At 37.7% G+C, this 16982-nt stretch overlaps 3 protein-coding genes across 3 annotated transcripts in view; all 3 read left to right on the top strand.

Moving 5' to 3' along the window:
- The window catches only part of LOC115663992 (disease resistance protein RPV1-like), a 73225-nt gene that overhangs the window by 38669 nt on the left and 17574 nt on the right, over nt 1–16982 (top strand). The window lies entirely within an intron of this gene.
- Nucleotides 6794–14477, top strand: LOC115665991 (disease resistance protein L6-like). Its single transcript, XM_056315747.1, has 4 exons — nt 6794–7858; nt 8746–9841; nt 12928–13239; nt 13344–14477. Exons 1-4 carry the CDS (start codon nt 7128–7130, stop codon nt 14475–14477), a joined length of 3273 nt encoding a protein of 1090 aa, XP_056171722.1. The 5' UTR covers nt 6794–7127.
- The window catches only part of LOC115694481 (anaphase-promoting complex subunit 4-like), a 40557-nt gene continuing 39545 nt past the window's right edge, over nt 15971–16982 (top strand). Inside the window, exon 1 of the mRNA XM_056315950.1 lies at nt 15971–16293. The gene's annotated coding sequence lies outside the window, so the exon portion shown is untranslated. The remainder of the gene's footprint in view (nt 16294–16982) is intronic.

Raw genomic sequence — 16982 nt, forward strand, 5'->3', positions numbered from 1 at the left:
ACATGGCAATATCAATAATTAATTTAATCTACCTCACGTGTGCACCCAACAAGCATGTACAATCACTCAATTGCACAGCAACATACTCAATTTAATCACCACTATTTATTAAAAAAATCAAATATACATCCAACACGATAATTCCCATTTTTCTCCAATCAAATGGCGTCGGATTAATTCCGATCCTTCACGGGACTTTCTCGCCATTAAATACTAGTCCTAAAAATCCAACTTGCGTCCTGAACAAATCATCACAGCCCCGTGAACAGTAATTCGCAGCTTATAAACAGTGATTCGCAGCTTATGAACAGTGATTCGCAGCTTGTGAACAGTAATTCGCAGCTTGTGAACACACATATAACCATCACAATCGCGAGTAATTTCAGTCACAAGGACCCTCACAATTCAGCCACGACATCACGCAACAATCCGACACATATACACCACAAATCAAACCATAAACACATTATTCCGAACCACAAATTCCAGCATGTATACTTCTCATAGGCAGCCCTTATTTACTCTCTAAATAACCCCCAAACCGTCATAATTCCAGCCATAATTTCACCCAAGGTGAACTCGATAAATTCGTCCATGAAACAAACTCCAAAATTTGCCAAACACTAGTCTGTTAATACCGAAATCATTATTTTTCTTCCACCAAACGACGTCAAAATCGATTTCGGTCCTTCACGAGACTTTTTCACCATAATTTCTTGGTTCTAAAAATCCAACGTGCGTCCCGATCGGTCCATCACAGCCCCATAAACAGTAGCCCACAGCCCACTGTTATTCTGAATTTTCCAATAAAAGATTTCCGGTTTCAATTCTAAGGCCTGCCACCTAATCCCACTTCTAAATCATGCCATTCTGCACCTAATCTATTCCCGGTTTCACCAAAAATTGCTCGTCGATACCCGAAGTCCTAAGTTGGGTTTAGATTGCGACTTACTCGCATTCTAGACTATCGCGGCTAGAACGGAGAGCGGCGGCACTTAATCGGGAACGGTGGCGACGGTGTATGGCTCCCAGCGGGCGGCGATCGGCTTGGGCAGCGACGATGCGGCTTCCTTTGGCCGTGACCCAAGGCCACGCAAGAGAGAGGGAGAGGAAAAGAGAGAGAAACGGTGGCTGGTGGTGGCGGTTTGGAGCTGGTACGGCGGCTAGGCGGCGGCTAGAGGGCGGTCCAGCGTGCGGCGACGAGCAGCGGAGCCGACGATGGTTGATCCGGCGTGGAGGAAGGAGGCCAAAGGGTTTCACGGTGGAGGAGGGGTGTGTTCGGTGAAGATGAAGAAGAATGGAGAGGGAGAAATGACATCTAGACTTAAATAGTGAATGTTTGACCAAAGGTGGAAATGACCAAATTACCCTTTTCTCACAACTTTAATCCAACGGTCCCGATTCAATCTTATCTTGATCCGACGGCCGAGATCAATTCTTGCACAAAAATATCCAAGGGCATACTTGTAATTTCCCAAAAATCCAAGGGTAAAATTGTCCAATCAAAATTTTAGGGCAAAATTACCAAAATGCCCTTTTCCCTTAAAGCTTGCCCTTTAATAAATCCTAGGGGTATTTTGGTCACTTTCTCCGTTTCTTGCTCAAATCGAATTTTTCCGAAGGATTTAAGCGCACCAAAAATTCACATGTGTCCCCTGCAATGTCGTCCTAACGTTCCGTCGTGACTTCCTAATTTTTCGGTGTCCAATTTGAGCAAAAATTCCATAATTAAATTCTATTAAACGCAACTCGAGCGTTTCTCGAGCTAACGGGCGGCTTGCTGGGAAAATTCGCAGAATCGACTCATGACTGATACTGAATCGAGTCACGTGCAAGTCCGTTTGGTGCGTGACGACCTCGGTTGTCATTAAAATCGCGAAGATCAATCACTTGATCCGAGGGGTACGATCGTTCGGTATAATTTCAGAATCATTCGTCAAGTCGTTTCGTGATCCAACGGAATCACCCGCGATCCACTACTAGGACAGTGGCGAACTGACCCCTAATTATCTTTGGATCGGCCAACAGTGGCTCAAAATATCACTTACGCGATTTAATGGTTGAAATCCATTCACGATCGAATTTCCTTTAATCGTGCGAATTTAATTCCCCTATTAGCCTTTCCCTAATGGTTAGCATTCCCAGGAATGATCAGTTCCGGGCAAGAATTTACAGTGAGCATATCTTATAAAACTCAATTATTCAATAAATTTCAATTGGCGAAAATTTCGGAATGTCACAAGGGCCATAGAAATATCTACCCATCGACGGATTCTTATTCAACATTGGCTGCTCTTTGGTGGGTCCAAGAAATAATAAAATATATCAGTGGTCGATGATGCATCAACATGTTTTTTGTCCGGATGCATTGCAACTCGCTGTCCATGTCCTTATTATATATATTTAGAGAATCGTCCCACCAGACCTGCCCATTGTACTCATTTGCTAACATGGCAATGGGCCCCACTATCCTCTCTTCTTCCCCAAGCTTTTGAGCCTATGATGGAAGCTCAATTTCAATTAAAACAGAAGAACGCTTCAAAAATCCGCGACGAGATTCTTAGACTCCGGATTAGTAAACAAAAGCCTTATGGAGTATAGTCGAAGCTAAAGCTATTTGGAAAACAAATCTCATCTTTTATTAATCTCCATTCAAATATAGAATAAGCAATCGTTGATAATGCAACATTTCAGTAATGAAATGAAGTTTACCGATTTGATACAACAATATTTGACAGAGCGAGAGGGGTAAATTCTTAAACGGGATCAAGAGCTTAAATATACTCAACAAAAATAACTTTTCTGATGGAAAATAAATTAACAAAAGAAGAGGAAAGTTCAAAGGTGCAAGCGGGTTTTCTCTCTCTCTCTCTCTTGTCCAAGTCTCTCTCTCCACTTTTCATCTTCCACTTGTCCGCGGAGACCAATACAGCAATTGTCTTTTATTTTTGGTTTTATTTTCTTTTCATCGAAACTTGCTCGCGGGTTTTCCTCTTCTTCCTGAGCAGGATCGCCTCGGATTCTCCTTGGGCATTGAAACTTTCCACCACATGAAGCCAACGACCATAAACGCCATGGTTATTGGTCCCGGTCAATGAATTACTAATTTATATCTGGCTTGGCAAGTTTCAATTATTGGTGCGTGCCAACTGGTTGGATTGAATGAGTCAAATCAATAAAGAAATATAATATATATAATAGAACAAAAGCAAAAGCAAAAAAGCAATTTGATTTATTTATGAGATTTGAAGAAGAAATTATGGCAAAATCAGAGCGAAAAAAGAAATTCTTCTCACTGTGCTTGGGTACAAAATGTGTGTGTATATATATATAGCTTGTTGGTAATTTTTTATGATCTTCCACATTAATAACATAATTCTTTAGAATAAGTGATAGTTAATAATACAACATTTCAGCATTGAAATAAAGTTTATTGGTTTGACAGTACAATATCTAACAGGCTCAAAGTAAGAGGGGTATGTTCCTAAGTGGGATTGAAAGCTTAAATATATTTAACGAAAAATACATTTTTTGAAGTAAACAAAAGCCTTATGGAGTATAGTCAAAACTAAAGCTATTGGAAAACAAACCTCATCTTTCATCGATCTCCATTCAAATACAGGATAAGCAATCGTTGATATTGCAACATTTCAGTATTAAAATGAAGTTTACTGATTTGACAGAGCGAGAGGGGATAAATTCCTAAGTGGCATCAGGAGCTTAAGTATACTCAACAAAAATAACTTTTCTGATGAAAATAAAGGGAAAAAACCACCAAAAACCCCAAACTTTGCCATCTGTGACACATTTATCCCAAACTTTTTTTTGTGACACCAAAAACCCCAAACTTTACTATTTGTGACACATTTACCCCAATATACTGTAGCCTAGGGTATTTTAGTCTTTTTCTATTTTTTTCTATTTTTTTTTCTTTTTTCCGGCAAGGCTGCCCTCGCCGGCGTTGGGCGAGGGCAGCCCTTGCCTGGCCGGCGTCGGACGAAGTACCCTCGCCCCGCCCAGGCGAGGGCTGCCCTCGCCGGCGTCGGACGAAGTACCCTCGCCCCGCCGAGCGAGGGTCGCCTGCCGGCGTTGGCGAGGGCAACCTCGCTCGCCCGCCTGTGCGAGGTGAAGGCGTCTTCGCCCGGGCGGGCGAGGGTCGCCGCCGGGCGTCGGGCGAGGGCTTCCTCTCCCCGCCCAGGCGAGGGCGGCCTCGCGATCCGGCGAGGGCGACCCTCGCTCGGACGCGGCGAGGGTCGCCTCGCCGGACCCCGCTCGACGCCGACGAGGGTCGCCTTCGCCTGGGTGAGCGAGGGCAGCCCTCGTCGATGCCCTCGCCCGGCGTCGGCGAGGGCAGCCTTGCCGGAAAAAGGAAAAAAAAACAAAAAAAAAATAGAAAAAGGGAAAAAGACTAAAATACCCTAGGCTACAGTATATTGGGGTAAATGTGTCACAAATAGCAAAGTTTGGGGTTTTTGGTGTCACCAAAAAAAGTTTGGGGTAAATGTGTCACCGATGGTAAAATTTGGGGTTTTTGGTGGTTTTTTCTCGAAAATAAATTAATAAAAGAAAAGGAAAGTTCAACGGTGCAAGAGGTGGACTAAGGCGTGCCCAACATCGCTGTGTATGTCTCTCTCTCTCTCTCTTGTCCAAATCTCTCTCTCCACTTTTCATCTTCCACTTGTCCACGGAGACCAATACAGCAATTGTCTTTTATTTTTGGTTTTATTTTCTTTTTCATCGAAACTTGCTCACATGTTTTCTTCTTCTTCCTGAGCAGGATCGCCTCAGATTCTCCTTGGGCATTGAAACTTCCACCACATGAAGCCAACGACCATAAACGCCATGGTTAGTGGTCCCGGTCAATGAATTACTAATTTATATCTGGCTAGGTAAGTTTCAATTATTGGTGTGTGCGCCAACTAGATGGTTTAGATGAGTCAAACCAATAAAGAAATATGTATATAATAAAGAAAAAGCAAAAAGGCAGTTTGATTTGTTTATGAGATTTGAAGGACAAATTAAAGCAGAACCAGAACTAAAAAGAAATCTTCTCATTGTGCTCGGTTACAAAATGAATATATATATAGCATTTTGAAAATTTTTTACGATCCTCGACACGCGTAAATAACATAATTTTATAAAATAAGTGATCGTTGATAATACAACATTTCCGTATTATAATTTCCACCACATAATCCCGTACATGGGAGCTTGTACTCTTCCAAATTATAATTTTGTCCAAACACAATAATAAATTTATCTTAAAACATGCTTGGGCATGATCATTTCATGATATTAAAAAAAAGTAAACTCAAAATTATTGATTTCAAAATATACATATATATATAAACTCAACATATTTGAAATTAAGTACTTTATTTTTAAAATTATAGTAATCTGAAAGATGAGTTGATTATTGGTACTATGTAGGTGAGGAAATAGCTTGATGAACTTTGTGGAATTAGAATTCTTAAGTTTCTGTGGTTGAAAAAGCTTTATTTAAGTTATAAACATTAGAAATTTACACAAATATAAAACCGAAAACTTGAGAATTTTTTGTGTTCTTTTGAAATATTCATTATACTCTTACCTAATGTTCTGATCTTAATGAGTGAGATAAGATAAAACTATTATCCAATACGATAAAGATATCTATGCGCGTCTTTTCTAGTTCCTTAATTTTCTAGGACGAAAGGAAAAAGGTTACGATGGGCCTGCATTCGTGCCAAAAGTATTATTTTTCACTGAAAAAATAAGATTTAGGTAGTGGGCCCCATCTATTTTTTCTTCTTCCGAGAGCTTTCTTTTGGGCTGATGAAGGAAGCTCAATATCAATTAAAATGGAAGAATGCTTCAAAAATATGCAGCGGGGCTTTTGGACTTTGGATTAGTAAACAAAAGCCTTATTGAAAATAATTGACGCTAAAACAATTGGAAAACAAATTTCATCTTTCATTGGTCTCCATTCAAGATATTTGATTATTTCTCAAGAGACTTCAGTATGATTTCAGAAATATGCTCAACTAATTAATTTAAAGCTTTTGTCCGAATACTTTAGGATAAGCGATCATTGATAAAATAACAGTTTAATAATGAAATAAAATTTATCTGTTTGATACGACAAAACAAATCAAGATATTGCCATGACCACTTGTCTACGACACCATAACTGCAATTGTCTTTTATTTTTGGTTTTATTTTTTTCATTGCTTTGCATCGAAACTTGCTCACATGTTTTCTTCTTTCTGGGTAGGATTGCCTTCAATTCTCATGTGCATTGAAACTTCCACCACATGAAGGCAACAACTATAAATGAATTGTTAGTGGTCCTGGTCAGTGAATTATTAATTTATTTTTAGCTTGACAAGTTTGAATTATTGGTGCATTCCTACTGGTTGGATAAGATACATCAAACAAATAAATATATATAATAAAGCAAAAGCAAAAAGGCATTTTGATTTATTTATGATATTTGAAGGACAAATTAAGACAGAACCAGAGCCAAAAAGAAATCTTCTCATTGTGCTCGGGTACAAAATGAATATATATATATATATATAGCATTTTGAAATTTTTTTATGATTCTCGACACACGTAAAAAATATAATTTTTTAGAATAAGTGATCATTAATAATACGATATTTCCGTATTAAAATGAAGTTTATCAGTTTAACTGTACAATATTTAAAAGGCTCAAAGTGAGAAGGGTAAATTCCCAAGTGGGATTAAGAGCTTAAATATATTCAACATAAATTAACAAAAGCAAAAGGACAGCAAGCAGTGGACTAAGCGTGCCCTCTTCGCCGTCTTGAACGCTTTGATGCTTTTATCTGTTCCGAGCAACTTGTCTGGAAAAATATTAGACCCGACGAATCTCCGTCTCTCTCTCCCCACCATTCATCTTCTCCCGCAAATCCATGTCACAGTCTCGTCCCAAGTCGTTCTCCCTCTCCACTTTTCATCTTCCCCCAACAAATCCATCGCTTTATGTGTACTGAAATTTTAACAGACCCCAATAGGATGGGCAATGAGAAGGCATTTCCCGTTTCCTGAGAGGCAGGCATTCTGGTTTTTTCTCCGTCAGATTTGAGAGCGAAAATCAAGGGCAGAGTCGGAGCAAAGACGAAATGCATCTTCTCATTTTTGGGCATTCTTTCGCCGAGCTCGTGGCACTGATCCTTCTCCCCGGGCTTGCGTTCTATTTTCTCAATAAGAAGAAAGCTAGTGCGCGTGGAAATGCGCGAGATGCTGATGCTGGCGCATCTGATTCGTTGATTGCGCTGACGGAAACTAATTCCGGTGGATCTAGTTCATTTCCGACAGAAACGAATAACGGTGTATCTAGTTCGTCTCCGACAGAAACTAGCAACGGTACATCTAGTTCGTTGACTGCGTCGACTGGGAATTGCTATGAGGTGTTTTTGAGTTTCAGAGGTCCAGATACTCGAAAAGGCTTCACCGATCACCTCTATATTGGGCTCGTTGATGCTGGAATTCGTACTTTCAGAGACGATAACGAGCTCCGCCAAGGCGAGGAGATCGGCCCAGATCTTTTGGCAGCCATCAAGAACAGTAAGATCCTGATCCCCATTCTCTCGGTGAATTATGGATCGAGCAAATGGTGCCTAGATGAACTGGTTCAAATAATGGAGTGCAAGAATAATAATGGGCAGATAGTGTTGCCTATATTCTACGAAGTGAAACCAGCTGATGTGAGATATCAAATCGGGAGATTCGGAGATGCATTTCATAAACGTGAGAAGCGTTCGCTTGAGAAGAGTTTCCACCCAACGATTTTGGAGAAATGGAAGAAAGCACTCCTTGAAGTCAGCAACTTGAAAGGATACCAAGCCGATGGGTAAAAGTTTTCATCCAAACAGTCTCTACTTTCTTATAATATGTATGGGTGTTTACTGGTTGTTCTGATTCTCACCTGCTTCATTTTCGTTCTTTTATATATATATTAAAAAATAGTAAGATCCTGTGTCACGCATGAGTTCTATAAGTTATTCTTCTTTTTTTTTAGTTTTTTGCTTTACTGATATTGACCAATCTATTTATAGATTTTATTGTTATGATCTTATTCACTTGAATAATAAAATTTTTTGAATGAATTTTTACTCTTATATCCAAAGATTTGAAACATTGTGCCATTTTTTTTTTCATGTTTATAGTGTACGTCACATTATGTAGAATTGCTCAAATAAGGACAAATTCCATCAATTATATTAAAGTAGTTCACTATATAGCACTTCGAACAACTTTCCAGATTGATATTACAGGACACGAATTTCTCTTGCATCAGAAGTTATGTCATATTTATTGAAAGATCGTTGGACTCTCTTAAAGGGCTGGCTTATTGGACTTCTTATTCAAAAACTCTAGAAAGTTTTTAAAGTTACATCCTGTCATCCACGTCATCCTTGATAGCTTTAACAAACAAGAAGTTTAAATTTTGATTCAAATTTATAACATATTCAATTCAAAATTCATTAGTGATATCCTCAAGTTTCTTCTGGCTCAATAAATTATGTCAAAGTAATAATGGATTAGGGCATGCCGTGCGGAGCAACCACCCACATTTCCCACTTTAGTCTTAGCATATAAGATAATACACGAAGGTGTGACCAAAGCAATTGTTTAAGTTTTTCAATTTATCCCCAAATTTGTTTATTATCGTGTTCTCATTGGATAAATAACATAAAATGACTGTTGCCACATGTTTGAACTTGTAACATTTTATAGGTATGAAGGAGAATTGGTGAAATTGGTCGTCCAAAAAGTGTTGAGGGAGCTGAAGAAAGAGTTTGCGTTGGTTATTCCTGAAAATTTGGTCGGAATTGATGGTCATATGGGGGAGGTTATGAAATTTGTAGATAATAATTCTAGTGCTACCCTATTTATTGGAATCCACGGAATGGGAGGCATTGGTAAGACGACTCTTGCTAAAACCATCTACAACAAGCTCTCCGATCAGTTTAAGTATTGTAGCTTCATTGCAGATATTAGGGAATCATGTCAGCGTAATGGACTTGAGTACTTGCAGAATCAACTAATCACTGATATATTGAACCAAAATAATCAAATTTCTAATAAGGATTATGGGATTAACTTCATCTCATCCAGGTTCAAAGATAAGAAAGTCCTTATTCTTCTTGATGATGTGGATGATGTTGATCAGTTGAAGGCTTTGGTTGGAAACCATAATTGGTTTTCTTATGGAAGTAGGATCCTTATAACCACTAGAAAAGTTAGTGTTCTTGACAATGAAGGGGTGGACTTCAAATATGAACATAAGGTAATGGATGAGAATCATTCTATGGTACTGTTTAGTAGACATGCATTTCGAAGTAATTCTCCTCCAAGTGAATTCAAGGACCTCGCTCATGATGTTATAACTACCACCGGAGGGCTTCCCTTATCTCTTGAGGTTTTAGGTTCATCTTTGTGCGGAAAAAAGCCAGCATTCTGGAGAGGTACAATAGACAAGTCAAAAAAAGTCCCCCATCAGAAAGTGCGAGAAAGGTTAAGGATAAGTTATGAAGAATTAGATTATGGACAAAAACAAATATTTTTGGATATTGCTTGTTTTTTCATTGGCGATGACAGAGAAATCACATCCTATATGTGGGACGCCTGTGGCTTTTACCCGGAAGAGGGAATTGAAGTATTGATATTCATGTCATTAATAAAACTTGGAGATCATCATAAGTTCATAATGCATGACCAACTGAGAGATCTTGGAAGGGAAATAGTTCGCGAGGAAAACCAAAATGAGCCTCAATATCGTAGCAGGTTGTGGGATTCCAAGGAAGTCCTGAAAGTGCTGGAGGAAAATAAGGTTACCATTTCTTTCCTTTTGCTCACTTAGTCCATGTTCTACTGTTAGAATAATGCTGGTCCTCTACTTGCTGCTTGCTCTAGTGAACAGAGAACTTATGCTATGATTGCCCTCGAATGTTTCATTGACATGATTAGAAAGTAGGGAAGTTGCTCTCTCTTAATAACTATTGTAGTGTCATCTAAGATTTCTCTTAAGTGCATATTGTGAAAAGATCTTGAACTTCTATAATTGCTTCATTTACATCTTCGACACACGCATTAAATAACATGACTATGCTACTATAAACCATAAGTACTCAGGATATATAAATCATAGAATTATAATCTCTAGATGTTAAAATTAATATAATAGGACTAACGATGCCCGCATTTCTCATGAAATTTTAGTCAATATAGAATAATGGAGAATGGAAGGGATACTTATTTTATGTTATATTATGTTATGAATTCCATTTACCAATATTAATAGGACAATTGATTTAAAACTTACCAAATAAGATAGGAACATAAATTCCTTATACATAATATATATGTGTGGGTATATGTATGTATATATATAACATCAAGCGTATTTTATGCAACGACCATTAAAAAGAGAAATGTTTTAATTTTTCTTCATGAAAAGTCCAAGAAATAAATACTCAAATTCTATTTTGTATAATTATGTGATTGTATTTGCATTTGTGAAATTAATCATAATTTTGACTCCACTACTTTTAATCCATCATTTGGGTTGATTCAAGTTGTTGCTCAAAAGACTAGCACTTATTTGCGATCTCAACAGGTGACCCATGTATAATCTCATGAGCCAATTCATATATTAACAACTTCAAAGCCAATGTCTATTTATTACATGTCATCACACTACATGATTAAATAAACTAAATTAACCAAAAGAAAAACGAATAAGCTGTACATTTTATATACAAGTAAAATGGTATAGCTAAATTTTACAACTAAAAAGGTAAATTTTTTTACAATTATTTCAATATTTTTGCATGACTCCATTTCGCTCTTCATCCATGGTACTATCTTAAAAAAAGCCCAGCCTTTTGCATATGGACGAAAATAACATTACCTTTCAAATTCATCTTGTTACTCATGGGACAAAAATGACACCCGCCAGCAATTCTTCCTACTCTCACTTTGAATTGCCCCGCGTCATCCTACATAGCTCATTGTGTGAACAAGCACAATGAACCACGTTAATCATGACCACAAATGACTTCTTCTTTTTTTACAAAAATCCGGAAATTTTGTAAGAAAGATTATAAACAAAGTTTGTTAACAAGATTGTAAAATAAAACATGATGTCTTTTTTGGTGTGGGTTGACATGGCTCATTGTATGCGTTAGCATAGTGACCAATGTAAGAGTGTCATGGTGATTTGACAATGGTAATGGATGAAATTTATAACAAGTGTCGGTTTTGTTCTGAGGTTAAACAGTTGGGCTATTTTATTACGTTTGAAAGGTTATGTTATTTTAGTCGCGGATGCCGAAGGTTAGGCTTTATAGACGTTTGAAAGGTTTTGCTACTTTTGTCCCAAGTACAAAGGGTTGGGCTTATTTCCGGGATTTGGCCAAACTTTAGCTATCAATTTTTGAAATTGAAAAAAGTTACACACCACACAAAGAAATCTTGAAGATAGATAGGGATCTTGATATTTTGAGTGGGAAGTTTATGGAGGAAATCACTAATGTGAGTAGGTTACTTCTGTTGAAGATTTCTTCCTTCTTTTTTTATAGTTACTCTTCTCTTGGATTCCTTTTAGGTGTTGAGATCTAATTCCTTCCCAAATTATTATGTTGTTTACCTATGAGTATCCATGAAATCTTGTACTACATTGTGAAGTACAACAACAAAATTTTCTGGTTCGGAGAAAGTGACATGTGAAAATCCATGAACTTTCTGTATTACTTCTTGACTTCTTCCGCATAATTAATTTTTTTTTTTGTGAAAGCGTACTACACATTTGGTTTTCAGGAATAACTTCTATTTCCAATCTATTCTGATGAAGCGATCATTCCTTCATTTGGTTCAAAAATAGATTTGAAATTACTATTCTCTCACAATCAGGAATAGTTGTTCCTGGGGGGCCAAGGAAAAGCTATTCCATCTAGGTTTGTAGCCAAGAATAGCTTCAATTTTCACATTTCAAAAATGCTTTGCACTTTCAACAATTAATTTTTTTGATTATATTTATCATACTTGAGCAACAATTATTATATTTATCATACTTGAGCAACTCAGTTGCTGATGATTATGATTATATCAAATTGTAATCTATAGTTAAACTACATTTTATAATAAAATAATAATTTGTAGAGAATATTAATATAACTAATAAGTTATTTATGATAATGAATGTATCAAATGTAATCTATTGTTTAACTAAAATTTATGATAAAATAATAATTTGTAGAGAATATTAATATAACTAATATTATTATCATAGTTATTTATAATTATAAAATAATTAGTTAACAATATTTCAAGTTACTATTAGTAAAATAATAAGTACATAATATATTAATATAACTTCTATCACAATATTCAGTTCCTTGCAATTAGTTATTACTCTGTTGGAAAATAAGAGTATATATTTTTTTAATTAATGGCGTGAGTAGCACAATCAAGTAATATTCACGAAATTAATATGAAAATTAGACAAAGAGAAAGAAATATATATTTGAATTAGAATTGATCAAATCAAGATTTTGGTTTTGCACATTGCAATTTGATCAAATTTCGCGCACTGCACGCATGTCCCAACTAGTATGGTAATGAAGCTACAGTACCAGAAAGAAGAAGATTACAACTTGTAAAGTTTTTACTCTATATGAGCCATTACGTCATAATTCTTTTTAAGACCCGAATGCTAATGGCCAAATTTATAGTGGAAGTTGACATCCTTCACTTTGTTGGCCTTTATAAATATTGTTTATTGGCGTAAAGAATTGATGTCTTCACATTCCTAGTCTCTTGAACTCATTAATGCACTTCAGTAGCAATATGAACAAATAATATTTAGATTACTTTTAACGGGATATAGCATTAATGGACGTCGATTCTTGCTTATAGGGAACAGACAAGATTGAGGCGATTATTCTGAGTAAAGGCAGCTTAGAAGGCTCCGACAAAATGGCTAAGCGAGATGGCAACATTTACGCAGCAAAACAATTCAAGAATTTGACAAATCTAAGATTCCTTCATATCGAAGAGGCACATATCAGTGGAGATTTTAAGGACTCAATTAAGGAGTTAAAATGGCTCCAATGTCGATATTGTTTCACGAATTTTGAAATAAAAAATTTTCATGTAACGAAATTAGCTGTGCTCGAATTGCAACACTGCGGGATGAATGAGAAATGGAAAGGATGGAGTGTTTTCATGGTAAGAACGGGTCTTCTTTTTTTTTCTTCTTTTTATGCTTTTTTTTTAATCATAATCACTCTAGACTGATCCCTTGACAAACATTATTATTTTTATTTTACTAGATGGCAGAGAGGCTCAAGTATCTCAGCTTCACGGATTGTAGATTCTTGCAAAATACGATCTTCCTCTCCGCTTTTAAGCATTTGGAGGTTTTCATCCTCCGAGGTTGTTCGGGACTGAAGCAGATCGATCCTTCAATTGGAGACATGAAGGCCCTCCTTTGTTTGGATTTGAAGGGGTGTGGGTCCCTTAGAAAGCTTCCAACAGAAATAGAGTCTCTGGAGAATCTAGAGATTCTGGATATTTCTGGAACCAGTATAGAAGAATTACCCAAGGGTATTGGGAGGCTGAGAAAGCTTCGAGAGTTAAGCGCTTCGCGTTGCTTGAGTCTGAAAGGGGAATTGCCGGAGAGAATGTGCAATCTTTCTTCCCTACAACGCCTTGAGGTTCTCTACTGCTACAAGCTCCAATCGTTGCCGAACGACCTTCCTTCCAGCTTAACAGATTTGACCGTCACCTGTGGAAGCTGCAAATTGCCCTCACTTTCCCACCTAACCCATCTCAAGCGACTAGAAGTTGCTGGCTGCAAAGTTCTGGAGTGCATCGAAGTGCTTCCATCAACACTATCGAAGAATTCAGAATGCTCTCAACCGACAGACATTGAAGAATCAGAATTACCACAATCCCTAAACACTCCCTTCGAGTTGGAAATCTTGCACGTTTGGAGCTGTCGATCTCTTAAAACAGTAGACGTTTCACAGTTTATCCATCTAAGGACATTAAAGGTCGGTGGTTGCGAGAATCTAGTTGAAGTTCGAGGTCTTAAACTTGACAAATTTATATATTTGGAAAGCTTGACTGTCTCAATGTGCGATTCAATTGAGAGGCTGCTCCTTCCAAAATCCAAGAGCCTGAAGAAATTAGTTGCTCGAAGGTGCAAGAAATTAGCCGAAATTCAAGGCCTCGATAGGTTGGAGTTTTTGGAAATCCTGGATGTCTCTAGCAGCGATTCAATTAAAAGGCTAGACATTCCAAAATCCGGGAGGCTGAAGATATTAGACGCTGATGCATGCAAAAACTTAGCCGAAATTCAGGGCCTCGATAGGTTGGAGTTTTTGGAAGAATTGAGGATCGGTGGATGTGAGTCACTCAAAACAATTCCAGAATTATCTGGAGTGCGGATTTATCGAAATTAAGAGCAAAAGGCAATTGGATATCCATTTCGGTGAGCCGTGTGAGTAATACACTGGAAATGGTCCACATTTTCTAACTAAGGGTACATAAAGTAGGTATGTTACCTTTGCTTTTTTGAGATCTACCGCCCAATTTTCATTTGTATTTCCTGGTTGATAGTGTCATGATTGTATCCTTACTTGGATTCAAGGTATTCGAGGGAGATGTTCATGGAAGTCAATGTGTGCTTTGGCAATATGATTCTGCTTATCATGCCAGCAACAGAAATAGAAGAAAAGGCTTTCTAAGTGCATCATTTGTGATTAGTCTTCGGGTAGGATCCTTCATCCTATGCAGAAAAATAAAGATTCTCGACGTTTGATTGATTCTGGAATGTTGGAGGTACTGAATAAAAACTGATGTATACAGGTATCTGATAGCATGCCAAAGGTTATCGTATAGGCCGAGAAATGCTAAATGAAGGACCCTATATGGCGGTCCTTCTAATGTGAGGTTTTAGTTTGCTCTGCACTCATCATGCAGTTCGTGACTGCATGTTTCTAAGGTACCCTTACGAGTGAATTTACGGTGCAAAAGGAGCATGTTGACAGGGCATCCGTTAGTATGCATACGCTACTGACTTGGGATAAAATTTGTCCAACCATTATGTTCCACCCATTTTACGCTTGCATTGTCTCTGAATCAAATCTGCCTGCAAACTGCATAAGGACAGAAATGAAACAGACATCATTCTTCCAAAGAATGCATCTTGATGTTTATAGAGTTGGTAAAACCATCTGTCATATGCCTGAACTTTTGAGCCAAGCAAGACATTAACTAGAATGTCTTTTGACATAATCAACTGTACTGTGAAATAATCCCTTACATTGTGCATAAGCTCTTGTTAATGCATTGACTAGTTGAAAATAAAAACAGAGGAAGCAATTCCATAAGTTTCCTGACGAAACTTTTCGGTATCCTACATGCCATTTGAAACTGTGTTGCATTAATTCTAATGCATGAATAGCACATAATGATGAGGAAAAGAATCATATACCATGTCCCACAAAAAGCAAGCAACATGAGTTGAATTCACTATGTTAATTTGATCAAGACTTCTGTGGTTGATGATGTTAGATGTCCCATTAGTTGGATCCAAAGAGTTCAAAAAGAATATCGAGTTTGACAAACAGAGATCCGTAAACTTCGGAGTATTATTACTAGTTCGTTGATCTTAGTTGCTGAATTGATTCCATCTGTCTCACTGGCAAGATTCACTTATCATTCCATAGCATGATGTAAATGCTGAAATATCCAAGAGAGCTTTTGCAAGGCATTTCTAAAAGGAATTGAAATCATAAAAGGATCAGGAGCTCGATGTTCCAGGAACTTCACCAAACCCTGACAATGCATCCTTGGAGTGGTAATGGTTGTTAGCATGTTGTGATCCCACCCTCATTATATTTGGCAGAAGCTTTGCGGAGCTGTCAACCTCCATTCCCATAATCAAGTCTGTCTTTCTGTCTGTCTGTCTCTCTGTCTCTCTGTCTCTCTCTCTCTTATTTTCTCTCCCACCTGTTCCTCTCCTACAATTTTCTCCGCATACTCTTGGAGTCGCTGGCTTCTCAGGTTCGGCTCCCGTTCGTCGTTCTTTTGCGACCTAATGGGCGGTCGACTCGATTCTTCCGATTCAGATTTGTGAAGTTTACTCGATTTCCAATTGGCAGGTGAAGATGGCGGAGTGACATCCGGAGAAGGATTTGCTGGCGATGGTTACAGAGGACTTGAAGGTGGTGCTTCATCGCTTCAATTGGCAGAGGCTGTGGACAGTCTCTCTTGGTAATTGCTTTGACTAGAGAAAGTTCTCTTTTTTATTCAATGTGTTCGTTTCCTCAACGATGGCTTGGTGTGCCCTTTGAGTCATTGACCTTATCTCGTTTTACTTCTTTCGCTTTTCCTAAATATGCTGCGCTCCCTTTTCGCAAGAGGAACCACTGTAATTGCCAATCTAGCTTGATTTGCGTTCGATGGCGGACAAATATAGAGGTGAATTGCTTGAAAGTCTAATTGAGAACATGATGTCGAACTAAGGAGTTGGTGTTTTACAGAAAAACCAAGAGTGAATGAAGGTGATACAAGTGGAAATCTAGAGATGACTTAGTTGCACTAGGATTAATGCTGTTGAAGTTTTAGGTGAAACTTCTGTTCTAGTTTATGTAGTGGTGATTGTACTTGATATTACGATTATGTTAGGTTGTTTATGTGCACTAATATTTGTTTCAGTGGTATCTAACTTTGTTTGGCCATAAGGAAAGTAAAACTCATATTAACTCGGGATATTATCATCATCCTTAAAAAGAAATGGACAGTTAACATGGAGCAATTTTGATGCAATTTTCTTAAAAATAGCTTTAAACTTTACATGATGGAAGAACTTTCCTGCTGATGATTTTAAATGCTTAAGTTGACTTTTGAGACTCATTATAAGCTGAACATGATGATGCCTCATACTTCGAAGCCTGAATTAT

This window comes from Syzygium oleosum, unplaced genomic scaffold (assembly GCF_021117445.2).
Source record: "Syzygium oleosum isolate NSW1041296 unplaced genomic scaffold, Sole_v2.1 Sole_v2.11, whole genome shotgun sequence".
Classification (NCBI taxonomy): Eukaryota; Viridiplantae; Streptophyta; class Magnoliopsida; order Myrtales; family Myrtaceae; genus Syzygium; species Syzygium oleosum.